Raw genomic sequence first — 24,832 nt, forward strand, 5'->3', positions numbered from 1 at the left:
GGGGAATTGTTCTTTCACAGCGCAGATATGTACTTGATCTGCTAGATGAAACAGGTATGCTTGGATGTCGCCCAGCTTCTACCCCTATTGAACAAAATCACAAGATATGTGCAGAATATGGAGACCCTGTAGACAAAGAAAGATATCAGAGACTTGTGGGACGGTTGATCTATTTATGTCATACAAGACCTGATATAACGTATGCTGTAAGTATTGTGAGTCGCTATATGCATGACCCAAGAAGCGGCCATTTGGATGCGGTCTACAGGATCTTGCGATACTTGAAAAGTAGTCCAGGAAAGGGGTTATGGTTCAAGAGAAATGGCCATTTAGAAGTGGAAGGTTATTGTGATGCAGACTGGGCTAGTTGTCTTGATGATAGAAGATCGACATCTGGTTACTGCACCTTTGTTGGGGGAAATCTAGTGGCATGGAGAAGCAAAAAACAACCAGTAGTATCTCGATCAACTGTAGAAGCAGAGTTCAGAGCTATGTCAGTATGCCTTAGTGAGATGTTATGGGTGAAAAACTTGTTATCTGAACTAAAACTAATGAAAGGCACTCTGAAACTTTGGTGCGACAATAAGTCAGCGCTTAGCATTGCAACCAATCCTGTTCAGCATGACAGAACCAAGCATGTGGACATCGATCGCTTCTTTATCAAGGAACGATTGGATGATGGGACTCTTAAGTTGGATTTTGTGACTTCAAGCGAACAGGTAGCAGACTGTTTAACAAAGGGATTAGGAGTTAAAGATTGTGTATTAGCCTGTAGCAAGATGGGGATGATAGATATTTATCACCCATCTTGAGGGGGAGTGTTGATGTATGTGTATAAGAGAGTGTGTGTAATTGTGTAATCTTGGAAGGACTAAATTGTAAAAGGTACACAAATATATGGGAAGGAACCGAGAGGGATCGTTGTGTGTGGCTCCAGAAATTTCCCCAAATCACTCGACTCTACAAACCCTCAGTGGAAACACAAGCTGGTATTTTTCAAGTGCTCGTCACTCCTCTGGCGATGGCTTGAACAGTGTTCTGCTTTGATAAGGTGAGCAAGGAATTCAGGAGCAGCAGTATCTTCTTCTACTTCTACAAATCAGGGCTACCCATCCAATTTCAAGAAAGAGTAGCATCGCACATATGATCCGATACAACGCTTCAAATACTTTACAAGAATTGTGCCATATGATTATCCAACACATATATGAAAACTGGCCCTAAATCTTGTATATGATGCAAGCTAAAAGGGAACCTGAATTGACTAGGTGATTCTGTATGAAAAAAAAATTAGCCACCCAAATCCGAGTAGTCAATGATGCACGCCAGGTTGGGCTGGGCTGGTACACCCTCGGCTCCAGCCAAACTTAATTCCACCAAATTAAAACCTACAGATGATAGAAGAGAGAAACTGCATTATTACCAAAATTATATAGACATGCTGCATGCGTTCCACTGAAGATGGTGTGCTCCTAGCTAGCCTACTACAAATAACATAATCTTGCACTTGCGACATGTAAGAAGCACGGATTGGTCAGCACCTGCAGAACATCTCTCACATGTTGCCATAGAAGGTAGCATCGTCATTGCTGAGGAAATCAGACCGTCACAAAAGGAGTTGAGTTAGATAAACCTTATTTATGTGTTCATCAATTTCACATGTAAATCCTGCTGTGAGATAAGGAGATAGGAGAGGAATGAGAAAAAAGGTCTTACTTGATTAACCCAGTCTGCAAAAAAGATACTCACATCATCAATCTCCCCATCCTGCACCTCGCTTGTTCTCTTAGGGAGTACATTGCTGTTATTCACTTGATCACCAACAGATTGCTGATCAACGGTGCCACCTCCAGGGAGGTTTCCAATTGCAGCCCCACCCCTCGGCATCTGGGTCGGCGTGACAGAATTTCCTATCTGAAGGTTAGCCAATGCAGGTCCAACACTTGAAGAACTACCCAGAGCAGAACTACCAATAGGCATCGCAGAGCTTCCTAAGTTGAATGGTGCCACCTGCTCACTGAAACCTAGCGTCGGTGTGGTTCTCCTCAGTAGTCCTGACATTTGGTTCTGATATTGACTTTCAAAAGTTGGAACACATTCAGAGGAGGCTACAGATGTTGGCAACTGGTTGATCCTGACATGGTTTCCATGTGAAGAACTAATAGGCATTCTAGCACTATGGCCAATATCAGGAAACATCGTTGGCACGCTAACTCTTGAAGAATTGGTAGGGTTATAAAGTCCAGAAAATTGGTGAGACTCCCTATCAACTTGGTTGGATAGGCCAACTGAAGATGTCTGAATTTGGATTAGAGTCTGGTTCGCGAACTCAGGAGAATGCAATGGTAGATGACTGGAAGGAGCCACTTGGTTGAATTGGCCAGCAGAAGATGACTGAATATGAGCCGAAGGTTGGTTTGCCAACTCAGCATGCTGCGATGGTAATTGACTGGAAGAAGCCGGCATATCACCATTTGCTATCTCTTCAAAGAAGCTATTGGCATCAAAAGAAATACCTCTGTTTGCCTCCAAAATCTTGCCTCGCAATATGCTTGCATAGGAGCTGCAAGAACGAGACGAAGGAAAGCACATGGTCGTGGCCGATGGTGAATATTCATTTGAGATGCTTGCAAACGAACTCCCAAAAGTACCAGAAGGGAAAGGCATGCTTGTGCTGAACACCACACCATTTGATATATTTGTAGAGGAGCTGCTAGAAGGACCAGAAGGGAAACATTGACTTGAACTTGATAGGTTATCACTTGAACCGGTTGCATAGTGCCTGCCAGAATAGATAAATCTCCCCACATCCTGCACTGGTACTGGCAATGGCACTGGCATGACATCTTTGTGCAGGTTGACACCATTACCAACTTGTACCAATTCCTGTTGTAAATTTTGCGTTCCAAAAGTAGAAGGATAACTCATCCTACCGTTGCTTGAGTTAGAAGCGCCAACAGAGGATGGTGATGGATGCACAAGTTCTGGATGATGCTCGGAACTTTCCGGTGCATTCATGCGGATAGGTGTTTGGTCGCTTATCCATGCTTGTGGTTCATCAATAAAAGGATTTGAATGGCTGAGTGTGCCCTCACTCAGCTTCCTCAAATAGATACGGTACTTCTGAAATCACAAGATGTACAAGTTTATTTTGTTAACAAAAATATATTGACAAAGGCATAAAACAACTAAAAATGTTTTTTTAGCAGTAATGCTAGAAATGTATGTGTTAATCTCAAACTCAATATATGTGTGTATGCCACTACAACTTTTGTGTGTGGCACATACAAGTGTCGCGCACACAAATTCATTGACATAAACATAAATATTGAGCCAGATGGCAAATTTGTAGAAAGAAGTGTGATACGGATAAACAATAGTACAGTGCATTGAACTAAAAAATAGAATCAGTATAAGAGTAGAAACAAAACCTGTAGATGACTTGCTACGTTGTGTCTACTAAGGCCGTCCACATTCATCAGTTCCAGTATCTTTTTTGGAACAGCCCCTGCATTAACAGAAACAAAATATTTGTTACTACACATAAGAATTAAGCTTCTTGTTGATGGAAATGCAATGAAAAGTTATCTCGTACTGTCAATGCCAATATTATTTATGGCTTCCACAAACTTGCGGTGTAGCTGACCCGACCACTTGATCCTTTGCCTCTTCTGGGTTGATGTCCCAACTATGTCCTCTTCAGCACAACCTCCATCCTTTTTGTTTTTCTTGAAATGGTTCCTCGTGTTACCATCACTAATATTGTTCCTTGGATCACTCCTATTCTTCTTCACCACATGGGTCCAAATGTTCCTAAGTTGTTCAATGCTTGCTGGCTTCACTAAATAGTCACAAGCCCCATGCATTATACCCTTCATTATAGTCTCCATCTCATCGTTCGCAGATAGCACTGCATGGCACGAAGGTCAACATAAGGTTAGTTATAAATGCAAATATAAAAAAGCTTGATAGAATGAACATCGAATAATCAAGGGGCCTTTATGTTCTTCATTTGGGACATTTCTCTTTTTTTATTTTATTTGGTTACTAGATGTGTTGTTTGCATTCTTTTTCAAGAAAATGTGTCGCATACACATGCTGGCCTGGCCACTTAAAAATGTGTCGCATACACATGCTGGCATGGCCACTTATGTGCATAGTTCACTACATCCTTATTATGAAATAGATGAACCAATATTTTGTAATGCAAACCATAAATGTCTATTTATCCCTGTATGCATCTAGTGCTTACTAACCCATGGTGATATATGAAAGAGAAAATGGTGTGATTCAGTTGTTCTCTTCATTTCAAATAGTTCCTATGAACCAACGGTAACACATGAAAAATAAATTACAGTATTTAGTTCGCTTGATTGCACCTACGACATATGAATAGGCAATAGTGTATGAAACTGCAAACAAAAAGATGCAGTAGGTAGTTTGACTCCAACTACATGTAGGGCTTACAAACAAACATTGGCTGCACCAAGTACTTACAAACAAACAGTAAGATGTAAAATTAAAGAAAACTAAAACTAGCAGTAGTTATTATACACTACTAGAATCGTAACTTTAGGTGAGAGCTATAAGTATTTCCTAATGGTTTAGTAATGGCCGACTGTGTAATGGAGTACCATTGGCTATTTGATAGAAGTGCCCAACAGTTTCCAACAGTTTCCATAATAACCGACAGTTATAATTATCACGGTTGGCAATTGTTAGAAGTGCCCAACGGTTTCATGTATGCCTGTTGGTAACTCTGCAGCGAGACTTCACGATCAGCCCTATGCCCACGTCGAGGATAAAATCGTGAGGTGGTTATTAGAACAAGAGTACGAGACAGATCTAAAATTCGCCGCAAGAAAAGAGCCAAGCTAAGGCCAATCGGCCATAGACCTGGCCGCCGCCAACGCTGCTGTGCATGTCGAAGATCAGCCCGGTGCTAGGGGCATCGGCCGGCGGCGCCATCGTTGCAAGGAGGATGACGGCCACCGCTTTCACCGCAACTGCATGTATCTTTCTGGCCTCAAGAACCAGGAGGCACGATGGTCTGCGTCACTTTCCTGTTAATTACTAGTCTGCAACCCAGCCAGTCGTCTCGTTCGAGGAGTGTCATGCACAGATGGATTGGGCAAGGACGTCTGGGAAGGGGCACACGTATCTTGAATGGTGAGATCAGCTGTCCTATGTATATTACTAGCAAGGTGGCCCGCGCTAATAGCACGGGTAGCTAGTTTTTTATTTAATTCTTTAAAAATATTTACATTGACAGAAGAGATGTATTTTGTAATTTATTTACCTCTCATTTGTTTTTGTTGAATATTATACTACTTGCAGCTTTCTATGCATAGGAGTTCATATCAATCATCACTTTTTATGTTGCTTTATTCTATATTATAGTTGCATATTTTAATACTTAAACCTGCAAAATCTAAATTTGAGGATTGAATTCAATTTTGGATCACCTTGAATACGGAGCAAATTGTACATAATTGTATTCATATAAAGTTTTTTATAATTATGAAATATATTTATATGTATTTGATAGTTATGTTTGCCAACAATCTGTAACTTAGATGTTGTAGTTCGATTTGTATCTTGCAATATTTTGATTAATATTTAGCAAAAATATATCTAGTGTAGATGTTAGAGCACTTAAGTAGCATCTAGCAGATCTAGACCTGACTCATCATCGGAGCGAAATTAAAATAATCATGGATTAGACAAAAAAAAGTTATGTTAAAAAATAAGTTGAGGCCTCCTGCTGGCTTTGGTAAATAAATGTTATGCAAAACTTATATATATGCGTGATATGTTAATGCATATATGTTTTAATTTTTTTTATTTAACCAAACCTATTATTATTTTCCCCACTTTGCTTACTGCACAATTTATTTGTTTTTAGCCCATATGACTGCATATATTGGTCTACTTTAGAGTTTTGTCATCTCGGTGATAGATAGTTCCATATATATATCTTTGATGTTGTTTCTAACTCTTTTCTTTATTTTTCATTTTCTCTAGCAATTTTTATTGATTTCTCTATCTTCTATTTTGTTCCTCGGTATATTTGAAATCGATTAGTGTGTATCGCATCTGATGCATATAATGGAGAAGTTTCCTGTTTAGTATTGTGCCTCAGGGTTTTTTTTTTCTGAGCGAAGAGGAGCATCGACAACGTATATTTGTTTGAATCATTTGATTTTGTACTGTAGTCAATCGATTTTGAGATAGATTAGCAGGGTTTCAGGCCTGTATCTGTGGCTAAAATAACTTCAGTTGTGGCTTCTTTGATGGAGCAGTTTTTTTATGGTTATAGAGCCGTTTTGAAAATCATTCGGCAGAACCGCTTCTTCTATTTTTTCATGAATATATGAAAGATGTCAAATGTCCAACATGACATGGCTATAATTTAATATTTTTCTCATTCTAATGATATTATTTATAGACTAAACCAATAAATTTACTTTTGTCCTTTTCTTTTGCCCTCATTTTCTCATTTTTTCTGCCTTCTTTTTCTATTCTCTTTTTTCTACTTTCCTTACCCGTTCAATCTTGGTGCTTCTTTATCTTTTTCTCTTCTCTTTCTCTATACTTCTTTAGAGGTATCGATCACATTTGTGTTCCATGCCTAGTGTGTACTTATAGAAGATTAGATGGGGATAACAGTGTTAATAATTATCTATGCTATTTGATTCCTCACATGACTAACTCCCTGATTTTTCCCATGCATCTATTTAGATTGAACTAATAATAGTCACATTTATTTGTAGGTTTCGGTGCTTTACCCTTTATCCCAGTGATTATTACTTGTATGGAACTATTTATATGCCCATAGAATCATAATTATTTGTTGACCACCATCAGATTAGTTTGTATAACTAAAGTTGTTCAAGAATATGCAATATTTATGATGATAATCCTTGTTTGGAGAAAGCATTGATTCTTTAGCGGATATTTCTCTCACATTAATTCGTCTGCGTATTCATTGGCCCACACTTACAATCATAAGTTGCCAATGGTCTTGCAATAGATTGCAATATGTGAAACTCTGCGCATCATCATTATTTTTTGTCCCTATCTTGACGTTTGGTTGCTCCAGAAGAAATGGATTGATTGAGTTCGGCAATGATTTTGAGTAGAATCCAGTGTGCTTCATGCAGCTGCATGTACTGCAGGACGTTCTTGAGACTCAAAAAGTTGTGATTCGGAATCTCGGGCAAAGACTATGGTCGCGTCGTAGTGCAGGGCGCTCCAAAGATTTTTCAAAGCAATTATCTCTTTCAATAGTACCAATACATACAACTATGGTCGTGTTGTCACGCTTATGCTGCTGCCATTTTTTTGCATCTTTAAGGAAGGTTAATGCGAGACATAGATGGTAACATGAGTTTTTATGTCATGCGGACCCTGTATTTAACTTTAATTGGATACAGACACTTTTTGGTAGTTTAAAATATTGCATCGCATTAAATTGGACATGGACTCTTTTGTCCAGTTTAGATCGTTAGATCTTCATTAAATCAAATGGTGTAAATCCTATACACAAATACTATTTAGATCTTTGTTAATTTGGAGTATTTATTAAATTTATTTGCCATGAAACTCAAACTTGGATTTTTATTATTGCATTTGATACTATTTATTTAGCTATTTTTCTTCTTAATATGATTCATAATCACTACACATATCAACAATAATTTTTTTATTCTAGTTCTTGCATTTATCTATTTATTAATCATATTTGATGCCAATTTTTTTATACTTTTAATTTTTAATTTATCTATTTGGCTAATAATAATTTTTTTGTCATGTGCCAATGCTAATTTTTTTTATTTTATAATTCCGAATTTTCCTATTTAGTAATTGTATTCAATATGTACTCCTTGGTTAAGTCCTAATTTCCTTATTTTTTTAATTCCAAATTAAGCTATATTTACTAATCGTATTTGGTATGGACTTTTTGTCATGTCCTTTTTTAAATTTTTTAAATTCGAAATTAGCTATTTATTAATCACGTTTCTTTACTCCATCATCATCACGGAATCGTCCGTCCATCCATCTTCAACATCCCTCCAGTGCCACGACACCAGGGGCACATCGCATCAGAGGCTCCCTCTGCCAGCCTGTTGCCTGCGACCACCGTGCTGCTAGCTACCAGTAGTTGCTAGGAATTCAAGTCAATATTATCTCTTTGCAAAGAGGTATTAACAATCCAGATTAATTCTAAAACATATGTTTTTCCATCAAGCTCGCATATTACCCATGCCCCCCTCTTCTTCAATAGTACATAACGCTTAATTCATTTGCAAAACTTTTAACAGGTACTAACAATATGACATACTAAAAAATTAGTCAACTGACAATAGTTGGACAGGTACTAACAATATGACATACTAAAAAAATTAGTCAACTGACAATAGTTGGACAGTCATAGAATAACGTAGGAATTTCTAGACCCTCTCGACGAACATAGTGGCTTGTTTTAACACTCCCTTAATAATATAATAGAATTTATACTTTTAATTTTAAATTTAACTATTCAGCTAATATTAATTTTTATGTAGTGGTAATGCTATTTTTTAATTTGATAATTCAGAATTTTCCTATTTAATAATTGTATTCAACATGGACTCTTTAATTAAGCCCTAATTTCCTTATTTTTTTAATTCCGAATTAAACTATTTACTAATAGTATTCAACATGGACTCTTTGCCATGTCTTAATTTTCCTTAATTTTTTAAATCCGAAATTAGCTATTTATTTATTGTATTTGATATGAACTCTTGAGTTAGTTTGAACCGTTAGATCTTCATAAAATCCAACGGTGCAAATTCTTCTTTTTTTAGATTAATGTGAGAATTTCTAGACCCCCTCGGCGAATGTGGTGGCTTCTTTTAACACTCCTTTAATAATATAATAGATTGTAATCTAACTCTTGCTGCGCACACCCTAAAAAAAAATTGCTGCGCACTCAGAATGTCTTTCGATTGACATTAGATTTATTTGGTTAATCTTCTATATTATTACAGGAAAAGGTCACCTAGTTTAGTGTTTTTCTACCTTTTATCATGTCATCCGATATTCTCCTATTCCAATTAACTTTCTGCAGATCAGTTTGAGGTCTAATCTAATACTGTTATTTTCCTCCGAATCAGATTAGTCTGTCCCAAATGGACGCGTGATGAAAGCATGAAGGATTATACAATTTACAGAAGGAGCAGCCAAAACTATATTTTTTTTGTTTCTGTAGATTTTGTAAACTACTATTTCAGGAATGTACTTGCCCAACTGCGTGCTGATTCTTTCAGTTAAGAAGAGAATACGCTTGGTTGTATCAAAGTTTCACCATTATCAAATACAACAGAAAAGTTTATTATAGCAGTGCTATGTTATTTTATTATATATTCTATTTTTCTATCTCCATAATAGATGCAGGAGCACGACAATCAAAATATCACCAACAAATGGCTCAAACTTCAAAAAAAGATAATATTTGAAATTAAAAGGATCAAAATTCAAAACAATAAAATAGGTAATATATGAAAATAAAAGGATCAAAATTGTTTCAATTTAAAAATGCGGGCATAAATGACTGATAGTATCCAAACCGTCAGGCAATGGAACGTCTGTTTGTATGTCTATTAGCTTGGTCATTAATTGGCCAACAGTGTACCGTCGGGTTTTTTCCGTTGGGAACTCACTGGCCGACATCCCGTCGGCCATTGGCTGAATGCCCGACCATGGATGGCCGAGGGGAAATAGCCGACGGTACACCCTTGGGCATCTGCTTTCCCGACTGTACATATTAATGGTCAACGGTATTAAAACGCTCGGCTATTGTTTGGATTCTTGTAGTGGTATATAGCTTGATTGCAAATAGAGAGACATGCGTCTACAATCAGGTCTCTTATGATTGCCATGGGACCATCAATTGATATCCTAGTAGCCAAACACCTATCTTTTTTTTCCTCTAACAGCGCACTGCAAATCATTTCATTTAAGAAAAATCCAACTACCTATCAACCTCGAGATCACTGTGTAGAATGGTAACTTTCAGAGGAGTAATCAACAAGAGAGCTAAGAAAATTTGGGAAAGCAAACTGCCAATGAAGCTAAAGGCCTTTGTGTGGCAAGTACAACAAAACAGATTGCCTACAAAAGAGGTTCTGCAAGGAAGGAAATGGAAAAGGGAGAGGCCGTGCAATTTGTGAGAAGAATGAGTCGTTAGATCACATTTTCTTTAACTATATTTTGATGTGCTTCACTTGGATGTGTTTCAAGGAGGCCCTGGGGTGGGAGAGAGTCCCAACTAGTATGAGAGACTTCTTAGAGAACTGGTTGCTTCTGGGGGTGGCTAATTACCAATATAGGCTGTTCATTTTTATTTCTGATTTATGGGGGCTTTGGAATGCGAGAAATAAATGTTCCATGGAAGGGGTATTTCTGAGATCGCCTACTGAACCTTTGTTCAAAATATTAGCCTATCAATGCGTGCCCCCCTCATGCACAGGCTAATTAAAATTAATATAAAAATAAGATTTATAGCTAATAATTATAATTATCTATCACATACTCTCTTTCATCTATTAAATATTCTAACGTACAATGCTCTAAAGATACATACTCATCATTATCTAGTTGTAATATGTTTAGTTAGTAACAATATTTTTTACATCACACCTCCATATGTATTTGATATATATTTAATTGAACCATGTATTTAAGCTATGTGAAAAACAAAAAAAAAGGTATTCTTATATCTTCCCCCATACATGACACGCACCATGGATAGTATTTCTATATAAGCAATAACATAAATAATATATTAATAATGATAGATATAGTAATATAGGATTTCATATTTGTGTACTTTAAGATTTTGTTGTACTTATATATCTTATTAGTTTCAGATTTAGGAGTTACTTTAACTTTTAGTAATGACATACTTAGATAATTTATATTGGGGGTTATTTGATATTATTTTTATAATGGCATATGTGGGCAATTTACATGGAGATCTGGGGTTACTTTAGATTATTTTTTATAATTGCATAGGTGGATAATTTAAATACGTTTAGAGGGTTAGTTTAGGCTATTTTTATAATGGCAGAGGCGAGTAATTTATTAGAAAAATAACAAATCCAATGGCTATTATGATTAGAATTGTCTGATTGATTTCTGGATATTTCTATTTTTATGAGAATTTTTAAGATTTCTTTTTTTTAGAGTGCCAACCTACTATCCTAGCTAATTTCACGTGGAGGCTTCAAAAGGACCCTCCAATTAGTAATAGTAAGATTGTCTTGCAGTTGCGGAGGTGGTGACTGGTGCTGAAGGAAGTTGATCGAAAGAAACGGGCGATCTAGAAACAGAGTGTGTAAGGATGGGTGGAACGCCTGCTACTATGGATAAATGAATCGACTCATCAGGAAGAGATCTTTAAAAAAAAAATCTTGCAGGTAGTTTGTTAGTAGTCACTTAGGAGGAGCGCTATGAAAATTAAAAATCCTTTGCTCTTGTGTGCTGGCTAAAACTGGTATCCCCAGTGCTAGTAGGGTCTGTTTCATTAATTTTATATACGTTATATAAAAGTAGGGAAATCCTTTTTTCCAAAAAAAACACCTATCAACCTGAACATTCATTATTAATAGGTCTATCTATTTTTTTTTAAAAAAAGTCTGCCAGATATCGCATGCAGCCTGAAGCACATATATGATCTATCTTTCAAATCATAATATGAAACAAGCACTACTTATACTCATCATGATTGCTACACTAAGAAGCATGGAAAGATTGACAGGCACAAAAATAGTATGTGAGTTTGAGCAAGGCTTTACTGATGACTGGGATATCCATCTCCAGGCCGATGAGCTCGAGGAGCTTGAAGCCGTCAATGCCGGGCATGAAAACATCACTGATAACCACGTCGAACTGGTCATCCCTGTTCTTCCTTTCCCTGAGCATCTCCAGCGCCGTCTCCGCCTCTGTCACTGTTGTCACTGTTACAAGAATTCCAACAAAAAAGAGGAAAGCACAAAAAATAATCATCATCTGGCCTCGACCTCAATCAGTCGATCATAAATTCATAATGGAACTGGGGAAATAGGGGCAGCCAATAAGAAGGCAAAAATGCTCACTGCAGTTGTAGTTGCAAAGCTGTAGCTGTCTCTTTAGGATCAAGAGGCCGGTGCGGTCATCGTCGACGGCGAGCACGCGCAGCCCCGCGGGGAACTTGTTTGCGTCCATCTCTTCTTCCATCAAAATAAACACGATGATCGACAACAAGAAAGCAGCCGCAGACCACCAAAACTCTTGCAATAAATTTGAGAGCACCTAGGAAAACACCGCAAACCCAAGAAGAGTCGACCTTTCTTACTTGCTGCAGTGCCTTCTGTCCAAGAACCTCCTGGAGCAACACAAGGATATGAGAGTGAAGAAGGGGCCGGGGTGAGAAGAACTTGGTGTGAAGAACAAATGCTGCAGCAGGAAGGGGAATTTATAGGATGGGATTGGGGGGAGGGCAGATCCAAACCATGGGGCTGCAAAGATGTGTTCATCCTGGAGTTGGATTCCCCTATCATCAATTTTTGCCTTCAGTTCTCTATCACCAGTGTGGCTGAACTTCCTTGTCTCTTCTCTTATGGCTATAGTTCAGTTACTATGATGGAAACCAAAAGTCAAAGGAGTTGTTTTATAAAAAGACAAAGAGTGAAAATTATTTTAATTTATTTTCATATGAATGCCTATAAAAGTTCTTCAAGTTGTTTGGGTGTAATCTCGTAAATCCTGTCTTTGATGTCTTGCACGTGAAACATTTGAATGAAAGCTACGAATTTATTCATAAATCACCCCCAATTCATCTTTGAAGTCTAATATGTTCGAACTCATACGGTGGAATATGAGATAGTCCTTACCCTCTTTCGGCAAAAAGCGGTTATCACATGAGCTAGGTGTGGAGGCAACGAACAAAATGATTACTATACCAGTTTGTTGGCGTGTAGCATACTCGTATCGGTAACAGCCACTGCTGGAGAAAGGCACATCAGTGCCGGTCACAGGACGGCTTAGTGCCGGTCCCTGTGGCCGGCACTAAATGGCCGGCACTAATGTGACAGTCGTTAGTGCCGGCTACTCTGACTGGCACTAACGTGCGCATGTTAGTGCCGGTCCGAAATACCAGCCGGCACTAACGTGCCCGACCCTGCTTGCCCCTGGCAGCAAGGTTAGTGCCGGCTGGTATAACTAGCCGGCACTAAATGTTTTTTCTTCTTTATGTTTCTTTTCTTTTTCATTTTTATACGTATGGCTATGCGTATTTCTATCGTATGTGACTACATAGTCGTACTCTTTGCACTGCACAGTAATATTAAGACAGCATATTACACTAATATTATATATATATATATATATATATATATATATATATATATATATATATATATATATATATATATATATATTCGTCATGTATGGAACACTTAGGAGTTCAAAAGTACTTGAGATATTACAAATTATTAAGCACATCAACTATAGTAATTTATCAGCTTTCCCGTCGTCGGATCTTCTTTGGCGACGCTTGTACGGAGATCGCCATGAAATTCGCCCTTAGGATTTATGACTTCATCGAGTAGGAATCCGCATATAGCTTATTGAATTGCCCTGATCCGAGCCATTTCAATGAGTTCTTCTTTCATCCACCAACGCTGTCACATTTTTCGATAAAAAACATGAGAATAAAAAATAATGAATTAAAATAATGAGCAGATGTGATTGTGCTCACGTACATTGAATGCCTCCACTATCATTTGCCCTTTTTCACTTGCAAAAGAGTTGATCCACTCGCATACGTAGTATCCACATAAGTTGTTTCCTTGTTCCTGTCTCCAACACTATGGACAAATGTGGGTTACGATATAGAATTTTTCTGATGTTTATTGCGAATGACATTAATAGCGAGAGTATATTCATACCGGAAAATCAGTCACCCAACTAAGAGGCTCGATTTCACCTATGGGCAAGCCTATGTGTTTGCGGAGGTAGTGACTCCATGCAGTATTTACCACCTCGATGAGATCTTGGTACTTTGATTTATCTTGCCTTAACGAGTCGTACACCAAGACCTTGTGCTCCTCAATCTGAATACAAAGCAATATCTAATGAAAGCTGTGCATATACATACGCATAACCAATTAATGTTGATTATAATAGTTATTAAATAATATTATTAACACGAAGGGATTGAAAAAAAGAGGCTAACAAAGAACGACTCACTGATGGTTGTATGGCAAGAGAATGAAGGGACACATGCTATTCTTATGCAACCCCCTGTATATAACTATGACTATTTCTTCAGGCTTTTGCGCTACCGATTTCTCGTGTATAATATCGGGGTCGAAGAACTCGACGTTATGGAAGTTCTTCTTTCGGCAAATTTAAATTTTTGACCTACGGGACACAAGAAAAACGGGGATCAGTCAACACACAAGGCTAAAATAATGAAACGAGAGACAATACTTACATGCACCATACACTCATGAGGGACTTGTGAAGGGCATCTTGATGGTATAAATCGTAAAGTGCTGCAAACTCGATATATACATCATCTGCGTATATAGGATGCAGTCGTTAGGACATGCGTGAATCTTCTGCACGTCCAATCCAAGAGGGCAAACCATCTTTTTAGCTTCGTATGTTTTTTACGGCACTTCATTACCCTCAGGAAGCATGTTCTTTACAATCTTTAATAGCTCACCAAATCCCTTATCGGTGACACCATTAGTTGCCTTCCATTTCAGCATCTCTAGCGTGGTACCCAACTTCTTCTGCTCCGGTTTGCAACTAGGGAACAATGGCTGTTTGTGATCCTCCAACATCTTCTCGAACTTTAATGCCTCCTTCACAGTTTCACTGTCTTTCTATGCATCAAGCAACCTAGCTCGTCAAGTGGCTCCTTTTGTGCAACATTTGCTTCACCCTCATCCATTGGTTCATCTTGAAAGCCACCTGCTTCATGAACCCATGCCCAATCTGGAAGATTGTTATCACCATCGTCATCTTCTTCATTATCTTCCATCATAACTCCAACTTCGCCGTGCTTAGTCCAAAGGCTATAGTTACTCATGAAACCATTCAAGGCCAGGTGATTCCATAGAGTATCTTTTTTTCGGAATTCCTTTTTATTTTCGCAAACACTGCATGGACAACACAATAAACCCTTTGGCGACCTATTTGCCATTGCCGCCTTGAGAAAAGAATCTAAACCCTGAATCCATGCCGAGGTGCTCCGGCTTCCGTGCATCCATTGCCGGTCCATCTGTACAAATTAAAAAAAATCATGCTCATTATCCCTAAAAACAGGTTACTATGAAGTAATTCAAAAAAAATGTAAATGTGTCATAGGCCACCTATCTAGTAAATTTAAACTAAATAGCAAAATAAATTGGCACAATAACATATACACATGTCACCATGAAATAATTCAAAAAAATCATTCTAAATGTGTGATAGTCAAACTATATAGTAATCATTCTCTAAAAAGCAACAAATCAATTCTACCTTGCTCAAATTAATGAACAAATTAATAAATCATGCTTATTTTCCCTCATCCTTAAAATCCTTAAAATTTTGCATTATAACATATACACATATCCCCGTGAAATAATTCAAAAAAAATACTCTAAATGTGTCATAGTCAAACTATCTAGAAAACCTTCTCTAAAAAGTAACAAATCGATTCTATTTTGCTCAAATTAATGAACAAATCGGAAAATTATGCTCATTTTTCCTCAACCTTAAAATCACTATTTTCTTTACCTAGAAAGCATGAAACAAAGAATAAACACCGTGAAAGAAGAGTGGAAGAAGCTACTAACCTTTGGTGCACTTGGATGGGTGAAATCCTCACAAATTTGGGGGAAAATGGGCAGCACCTCCCCTCTAACACGCCATGAGAGAGAGGAGGAGCTCGGCCAAATGAAATAGTCGGGCTGTGGAAGAAGGAGTGCCTGATATACGGGGCAATTTAGTGCCGGCTGGTGGCTTTAGCCGGCACTAAGTGTGGAATTTTAGTGCCGGCTAGAGCTACTAGCCGGCACTAACTTGCAATTGACCAAGTTAGTGCCGGCTAGAATTCCCAGCCGGCACTAACGTGTCTTTTCACCGTTGTGGCACGGGTGCTGACCGTTGGGGGATGGCACGTTAGTGCCGGCTGGTGTTGCTAGCCGGCACTAACGTGCCCGCCTTGTACTGTACAGGCACGTTAGTGCCGGCTCCTATTTGACCGGCACTAACGTGCTGGTACCAATATGACATTCTCCAGCAGTGAGCAGGAATATGCAGATGTCGTTTGTCATTGACAATGATAACGGTAGGAACATTGCGGATGTTCGAATTAATAGTGATGAGTGAACTCAAGTTGTTTAGCTGAGATTGAATGTTCTTGAGACGGATAAGGATGAGATAGTCCTACCCTAATTCAAATAACCACAGCTAGGTAATACAGCTGGAGTACATGATCCATTGAATTCTGTCAATGGAGTTAAAAAGTTAAGTTAAATCCTACCATCTTTAGGGTAAAATACTTACTGCTATAGCTCAAAGGAAATATAGGCATATCTAAATTTTTTCCAAATAAATAGTGGAAGGTTTTGCAAGGGGAATCTCGATGAAATTTTTTTTCTACTAGTAGCTCCAAAATCATGAATGATGGTCAGCAAGCAAGTTGATCTGTATCTAACTGGAGTTTAGTGTCATTCTCGAGTCTTAGTGTGAAGTTTGATTTTTTTTTTTACAGATGATAACTGAATTATAAGATATGAATTTATTCATCCAGTCCATCTCTAATATCTAATCCACTTGACCTTCTATATGTGGATGTGTGAATGAGCAAGTCCTGGAACTCTTTTAGAGGAAAAACGGTAATTGCATGGACTTTTTAGAGGCAATGAAATGTTTAGCATATTAGTTTTTTGGTGTATCAAATATTTGTATTGGTAATAGTAAGAGTATGCTCGGTTGTCATCTATAGCAACACAGAAATATCATTTTTGAAATGACATTGATATTTGAATTGTGTAGCTGTAAGTCAACCTTTTTGTACAGCTTAGAGATACAAATAATCGTTCAATGTTCTTGAAGCCGATAATGAATGAGATAGGCCTATCCTGTTTAGAACCACAGGTAATACATGTACATGATTTTATGAACTTTGGCAATGGAGATGAAGAAGCATGTTAATTTAATTTACCATCAAAGGAAATGTCAGGATTACTACAGTAGTCTACTCCAGGACAAATAATTTTTAGATAAAAAATAGTTCAATATTCTGGCCTCTACATCACAGTGTGAAATATCTAGCCAAAGTGGATACTCCAAGACCAATCATGAAATTAATTATTGTGAGTATGAGAATATGTAGCACATGTAGAACTTGCTAATACTCCAAAGTGGATGTTTATGCCTATAGAATTAATAGAATGAGCTATCTTCCTTCAGCATGGAGCTCAATTTCTCTATAATGAACAGGGCCCCTCCCTTCCCCCCCCCCCCCCCCCCAAACATTACTAGATATTGAATCTGTACCAATCTTATTCTTGGATATGCTATTATCAAAGCTTAATTAATAAGTATCAAAACAAGAGTGAGGTCACATAGCTCGAGAAACAATGGGCAAAGCTGTATTTGGAAAACCACGAAAAGTTAAAATTGGTTACTCTCTTCGTCCTATTCTACTTGATGTAAAATTGTCTACAACATCTCATATTTCTCTTTGAGAGTTAAGACCACACTACATTTTAACACAAAGTAATTAAATTTCTGTAATAATGGAAATATAAGGATCTTCAACTATCAATAATAAACTAACAAAATTGCATATCCCATTAGAAATTTAGAGATTTTTTTGTTCAAAACATTGGCGTCCACCCAAATGTGATGGGGTATTATTTACAAATTTGCCGCTACTTTTTTTTTATCTTTGCAATTGTTTCACTCAAGTGACAGTTCTAGTGCCATTTTTCCAATTGCTTCGACTTGATTATCAAACTGGTAACGGAAAAGATGCCCACATTTTGGCCGCCAACAAACGAAACCACCTTCAGCTTGAAATTCAATACAGGACACTACTTAGATCCACACCAGCTTACTAAGATATGGCTCAAGTGCCACGTGCCAGTGTTAGCAAAAATTTGCAACCAAAAACTACAGCTAGCAGTGCACTCTGTCGGTAAGAAGAGTTGTTTATGCTTTCTTGAAATGAATCACGGCCTCCATATTCGAAAGGAAATACAGCAGAAGATACACAAAATTACAGGTTGGTGGAATGAAACAGAATGGCTTTTGAAGATCAACAAGAACTGTCTGCTTTCCTATTTACTTTGAGGTAGGGCAGTGCGCCTGTCACATTGTCATAGTCACTCTTGTTTACTTGGACCTGCAAGAAATATAGCAGTGTTCTCTTAGATGAAATGTAAAATGATGTTGCAGTAAAAATGTCGAGTTTGGATGCCTAGTGAAATTGCTACAATTTCAAGAATACACCAATATGATTGGCAACTGTATGGCAAGAGGTTAATGATATTCTCTGGCCTAAAAAGAAGAAACTTTGGCTAGCACCATGGGCGCTAAATTTCCCAACATCGACTCCCAAGTATGTGCGGAGCAGCACAGTAGACTGTTAAGATCAGGGGGTTAAGGATTGGGAAAACTGGACTCACAATCTCAGAAACAAAAATGAACCTCCCTAATGTGTCACATTTCACTTAACAAAAGCACATATTGACTAAAGTGCAGACTAGTGAAAATTTGTGGATCCAAAGGAATAACACCACCAAATTCTACAGCAGCCAAAGTCCTAAGATCCTTAAATCCTTGATGCATTTGCAAATTATTAATAGAATACCAAAATGGAAGAACATGATGCCCAATTCAGGGCAGTACACACCAAGTATATTGGAGCAAAATTAGAAATTTCATATGTCTGCTGGTATGAACCCTCAGTGGAAACACAAGCTGGTATTCTTCAAGATTTTCAGTTTGCAGGTATGAACCCTTAGTGGAAACACAAGCTGGTATTTTTCAAGTGCTCGTCACTCTCTGGCCATGGATTGCACAGTGTTCTGCTTTGATAAGGTGAGCAAGGAATTCAGGAGCAGCAGTATCTTCTTCTACTTCTACAAATCAGGGCTACCCATCCAATTTCAAGAAAGAGTAGCATCGCACATATGATCTGATACAACACTTCAAATACTTCATGAGAATTGTGCCATATGATTATCCAACACATATATGAAAACTGGCCCTAAATTCTGTATATGAAATATGATGCAAGCTAAAAGGGACCCTGAATTGACTAGGTGATTCTGTATGAAAAAAATAGCCACCCAAATACAGATGATAGAAGAGAGAAAATAGTCAATGATGCATGAAGGAATAAGTCTATGTCATCTCGGTCTTTGTGGGTCTCCACCTAGGACAGGTTTCAGTTCTTCTTTTGACCAGCATCTCAGACCTTGCATGGTCCTTGCTGCGTGGTGGTTGCTGCAGCTGCAGCACATTGACATCTTAGACTAGCTTTAGCATCTAGAGGACAGCATCTAGAGGACAACAATTAGGACCTAGAGGACAGCATCTTAGACTAGTTCTTGGTGTGTGTTTTGGCTGCCCTGCAGCCTTTGTATAAAAGCGTGGCCACCCCTCCCGTTGGAAGGCATGGCATTGTGAGTGTGAATGAAGAAAAACCCAGAAAACTTCCCCAACTTGAGTGTCATCCTCTCAGCTCAATGAGAGTGAAAATTGAGCTGCTAACATCTGGTATCCGAGCCGTACTTTCCTGTAGGTTGGATATCTCTTGCTCCTCCCCTTCCCAAGCCGCGGTAGCAGCCCAGCCACCACCACCAGCAGCTAGCGCAGCAGCAGCAGCAGCTGCACCAGCCACTACAGCAGCAGCAGCTCCGGCTGCCTCTTCTTCCCCGTTCCCTTCCCCCTCTCCACGCAACAGCCCCTTGGAGGCGCGCCATGTCCGACGCACCGTCTCAGCGCTCGGTCGCCTCGAGCGCACGGCGCCAGCGAGACGCCGAGCTCGCCGCGGCAGAGGAGCGCAGGCGAGCGACGGCTCAAGCCGCTGCAGCAGCGGCGAGGGCGGCCAGGCTGGCTGCAGCGGAGCTGGCAGCGGCCAGGGCGGAGGTGGAAGCAGAGGAGGCGGAGGATGCAGCGCGTGCGGCGGAGGTCGAGGTTGAGACCTTGCGCGGCAGCCTCAGCGGCTCCATCGCCGGCGACGCCACCGCCGACGAGGACCTTGAGGAGTTGGAGAGGGAGAGAGCGCGGGAGCGGACCGCGCGGTGAGCAGCAGCCCACCCCGGCGGCGGCGGCCTGGACGGCGGCGCGCCCGGCGGCGGTCCAGGGGCCCGCGCGCCCGGCGGCGGCCTGGACGGCGGCGCGCCCGGCGGCGATCCAGGGGCCCGCGCGCCTGGCGGCGGCCTTGACGGCGGCGCGCCTGGTGGTGCGCCCGGCGGCTGCCTGGACGGCGGCGCGCCTGGCGGTGCGCCCGGCGACGGTCCAGGGGGCCGCGCACCCGGCGGCGGAGGCCGCGCGCAGGGCGGAGGCCGCGCCCCTGGCGGCGGCCGCGCCCCTGGCGGCGGCGCGCAGGGCGGTGGCGGCGCTCCTGGCTGGGGTGCGCGCGGCGGCGCCCCCGGCTACCACGGCCTCCAGGCGGTGGTCAGGGACGTCGGTCCCGGCGGTGGGTGGCCCACCCTCACCAAGACCAACTACGTCGAGTGGGCCGCTGTCATGGAGGTGAAGCTCCAGGTGCGGCATATGTGGGAGGCAGTCCAGTACGGCGACGTCGACTACGACGAGGATCGACGGGCGCTGGATGCTCTCATCGCAGCAGCCCCGCCCGAGATGCAGTTCACGCTTTCCAAGAAGCGAACTGCCAAGGAGGCCTGGGACTCCATCGCTGCGGCACGTATCGGCAGCGACCGCGCCCGCAAGACCACTCTCCAGGCACTTCGCAAGGAGTGGGAGAACCTGGCCTTCAAGCCAGGTGAGGATGTTGATGACTTCGCCCTCCGTCTCAACACTCTACTGCAGAAGGTGGTGCAGTTCGGCGACGACACCTACGCGAGGAGAGAGCCGTCGAGAAGCTCTTCCGCTGCGTCCCCGAGAGGTACAGGCAGACCGCTCGCTCGATCGAGTCTCTGCTAGACCTCTCCACCATGACGATCGAGGAGGCGATAGGTCGCCTCAAGGTCGTCGATAGCGACGAGCCACAGCTTCCCTCGGGAGGCATCTCCATCGGTGGGAAGCTCCACCTCACTCAGGAGCAGTGGGAGGCTCGGCGCGGTGACAGGAGGAGGGGGGCCCTCTTCCTCGACTGGTGGCCGCAAGCGCGGCAAGCCGCGAAAGGGGCGCGGAGGTGCCCAAGCCGGGGCACGAGGGCGCGCCGAGGGTGGCGCCGCTGACAGGCCCAAGGCGGCGCCGCTGACAGGCCCAAGGCGGCGCCGCTGACAGGCCCAAGGCGGCACGAGACGACGCCTGCCACAACTGTGGCAAGCCCGGCTACTGGGCCAGGGACTGCCCGCAGCGGAGGCGTGGGGGCCAAGCCCACGTCGCGGAGGCCCAGCCGGATGACGAGCCGGCTCTGTTCCTACTCCATGGGGACATGGAGCCGCAGCCGGCGGCACCGCCTGTCACCGCTCTACTCCACCTCGACGAGCCGCGTGCCCGAGTTCTCCTCGGCAACGGCTCCGACGACGACAGGGTCGATGGCTGGTACCTCGACTCCGGCGCCACGCACCACATGACCGGGCGGCGGGAGTTCTTCTCCGACCTGGACGTCGACGTAGGTGGCTCCGTCAGGTTCGGGGACTCCTCCGCCGTGGAGATCAAGGGCGTGGGCTCCGTGATCTTCACCGCCAAGTCCGGAGAGCACCGGATGCTCACCGGAGTCTACTACATCCCGGCGCTGCGGAACTCCATCATCAGCCTTGGGCAGCTCGATGAGAGCGGCTCCCGCGTGGTGATCGACAGCGGGGTCCTCCGCATCTGGGACCACCGTCGCCAGCTTCTCGCCAGGGTGGTTCGAGGGAAGAACCGCCTCTACATCCTCCATGTCGGGGTGGCCCAGCCTCTTTGTCTTGCAGCTCGCAGGGACGACGAGGCATGGCAGTGGCACGAGCGCTTTGGGCCCTGAAGCGGCTCGGCGCCAAGGAGATGGTGCGAGGCCTCCCGTGCCTCGACCACGTGGAGCAGCTCTGCGACGTCTGCGTGCTGACGAAGCAGAGGCGGCACTCCTTCCCCCAGCAGGCGAGCTTCCGAGCCAAGGAGCGGCTCGAGCTCGTACACGGGGACTTCTGTGGCCCGGTGACACCGGTCACACCGGGAGGACGACGCTACTTCCTGCTGCTCGTCGACGACCTCTCCCGCTTCATGTGGGTGATGATCCTCGGCAGCAAGGGAGAGGCTGCGGACGCCATCAGGCGTGCTCAGGCTGCTGCGGAGGCGGAGAGCGGCAGCAAGTTGCGCGTGCTGCGCACCGACAACGGCGGGCGAGTTCGCGGCGTACTGCGCGGATGAGGGCATCCAGCGCCACTACTCCGCGCCGTACAGCCCGCAGCAGAACGGCGTCGTCGAGCGGCGCAACCAGACGGTTGTGGGGATGGCCCGGGCCCTCCTCAAGCAGAGGGGGATGCCGACTGTCTTCTGGGGAGAGGCGGTGGTGACGGCCGTCTACATCCTCAACCGCTCGCCCACCAAGGCACTCGACGGCATGACGCCGTATGAGGCTTGGCATGGACGCAAGCCGGCGGTCTCCCACCTGCGGGTCTTCGGCTGCCTCGCGTTCGCCAAGGAGCTTGGCCACATCGGCAAGCTCGACGACAGGAGCACTCCGGGAGTGTTCATTGGCTACGCGGCGGGTTCGAAGGCCTACCGCATTCTCGACCCGGAGACAGCGTGTGCGCACGGCGCGCGACGTTGTGTTCGACGAAGGGCGAGGATGGGCGTGGGACAAGGCGGTGGACGACGGCTCGACTCCGACGTACGACGACTTCACCGTCGAGTACGTCCACTTCGAGGGAGCTGGGGGAGTAGGCAGCTCTTCTTCGCCGAGCGTGCCTACCCCGGTCCCCGAGCCTCCACCGACTCCGGCGCCCGCCACACCGGCGGCACCACGCCCTTCAGCTACGACTCCGGCTGCGCCGAGTTCCTCAGCTGTACCACCACAGCCGGCGACGCCGCGCACTCCAGCACCGACAGCCACTCCTCCGGGCACGCCTACTCCAGCACCTGCTCACAGCCCGGTGGAGTTCGCTACTCCGCTCTCTCACGACGAGGAGCGCATCGACGCGTACCACGACGGTGAGCCGCTGCGGTACCGTACGATGGAGGACCTTCTCGGCGATCAGCCGGTGCCGGGACTGGTGCCTCACGACCTGGAGGCGCAGTTGCACCTCGCGTGCGACGACGGCGAGCCTCGGTCTTTTGCAGAGGCCGAGGGACACGCGGCATGGCGTGCCGCGATGCAGTCGGAGATGGATGCGGTTGAGAAGAACCGCACTTGGGAGCTTGCTGACCTCCCTCGCGGTCACCGCGCGATCACCCTTAAGTGGGTGTTCAAGCTGAAGAGGGATGAGGCCGGCACCGTCGTCAAGCACAAGGCTCGCCTGGTGGCATGAGGTTTCGTGCAGCAGGAGGGAGTCGACTTCGACGATGCCTTCGCTCCCGTGGCACGGATGGAGTCCGTGCGACTCCTCCTTGCGCTAGCTGCCCAGGAGGGCTGGCGTGTCCATCACATGGACGTCAAGTCGGCGTTTCTCAACGGCGACTTGAAGGAGGTCTACGTGCACCAGCCGCCGGGGTTTGCGATTCCCGGCAAGGAGGGTAAGGTGCTACGTCTGCGCAAGGCCCTCTATGGCTTGCGGCAGGCCCCGAGGGCGTGGAACGCCAAGCTGGACTCCACGCTCAAGGGGATGGGCTTCGAGCAAAGCCCGCACGAGGCGGCCATCTACCGGCGGGGCAAAGGAGGCAATGCCCTGTTGGTGGGTGTCTACGTCGACGACTTGGTGATCACCGGCACCAAGGATGCGGAGGTGGCGGCGTTCAAGGAGGAGATGAAGGCCACCTTCCAGATGAGCGACCTGGGGCCTCTCTCCTTCTACCTGGGGATCGAGGTGCACCAGGACGACTCCGGGATCACACTTCGACAGACCGCCTACGCCAAGCGCGTCGTCGAGCTCGCTGGGCTCACCGACTGCAACCCAGCTCTCACTCCGATGGAGGAGAGGCTGAAGCTGAGCCGTGACAGCACGGCGGAGGAGGTAGACGCTACTCAGTACCGGCGTCTTGTGGGGAGCCTCCGCTACCTCGCCCACACACGGCCGGACTTGGCGTTCTCCGTCGGCTACGTCAGTCGGTTCATGCAGTGACCGACGACGGAGCACCAGTAGGCCGTGAAGAGGATCATCCGCTATGTTGCGGGGACTCTCGACCACGGTCTCCACTACCCGAGGTGCCCTGGAGCGGCACACTTCGTCGGGTACAGTGACAGCGACCACGCCGGCGACATCGACACCAGCAAGAGCACGAGCGGGATCCTCTTCTTCCTCGGCAAGTGCCTCGTTAGCTGGCAGTCGGTCAAGCAGCAGGTGGTGGCCTTGTCCAGCTGCGAGGCCGAGTACATAGCGGCCTCCACCGCGTCGACTCAGGCGCTCTGGCTCGCTCGACTGCTTGGTGATCTACTCGGCAGAGACACTGGATCAGTGGAGCTCAGGGTGGACAGCAAGTCCGCTCTGGCCTTGGCGAAGAACCCCGTTTTCCACGAACGGAGCAAGCA

The 24,832-nt window shown here is 44.1% G+C and overlaps 1 protein-coding gene and 1 long non-coding RNA gene across 2 annotated transcripts; both read right to left on the reverse strand.

Annotated features, from left to right (window-relative positions):
• Window positions 1-1,290: 1,290 nt before the first annotated feature.
• Window positions 1,291-12,249, reverse strand: LOC120702241 (two-component response regulator ORR25-like). The gene is made up of 6 exons (XM_039985964.1): window positions 12,141-12,249; window positions 11,841-12,002; window positions 3,596-3,910; window positions 3,432-3,508; window positions 1,746-2,886; window positions 1,291-1,388 (listed from the first exon to the last, which is right to left on the reverse strand). Exons 1-6 carry the CDS (start codon window positions 12,247-12,249, stop codon window positions 1,291-1,293), a joined length of 1,902 nt encoding a protein of 633 aa, XP_039841898.1.
• Window positions 12,250-18,087: 5,838 nt separating this feature from the next.
• On the reverse strand, window positions 18,088-19,815 carry LOC120704082. Its single transcript, XR_005687397.1, has 2 exons — window positions 18,944-19,815; window positions 18,088-18,433 (listed from the first exon to the last, which is right to left on the reverse strand). It is a non-coding gene; the product is annotated as an uncharacterized LOC120704082 (long non-coding RNA).
• Between the last annotated feature and the right edge of the window lie 5,017 nt (window positions 19,816-24,832).

The sequence above is a fragment of the Panicum virgatum genome, chromosome 4K (genome assembly GCF_016808335.1).
Source record: "Panicum virgatum strain AP13 chromosome 4K, P.virgatum_v5, whole genome shotgun sequence".
Classification (NCBI taxonomy): domain Eukaryota; kingdom Viridiplantae; phylum Streptophyta; class Magnoliopsida; order Poales; family Poaceae; genus Panicum; species Panicum virgatum.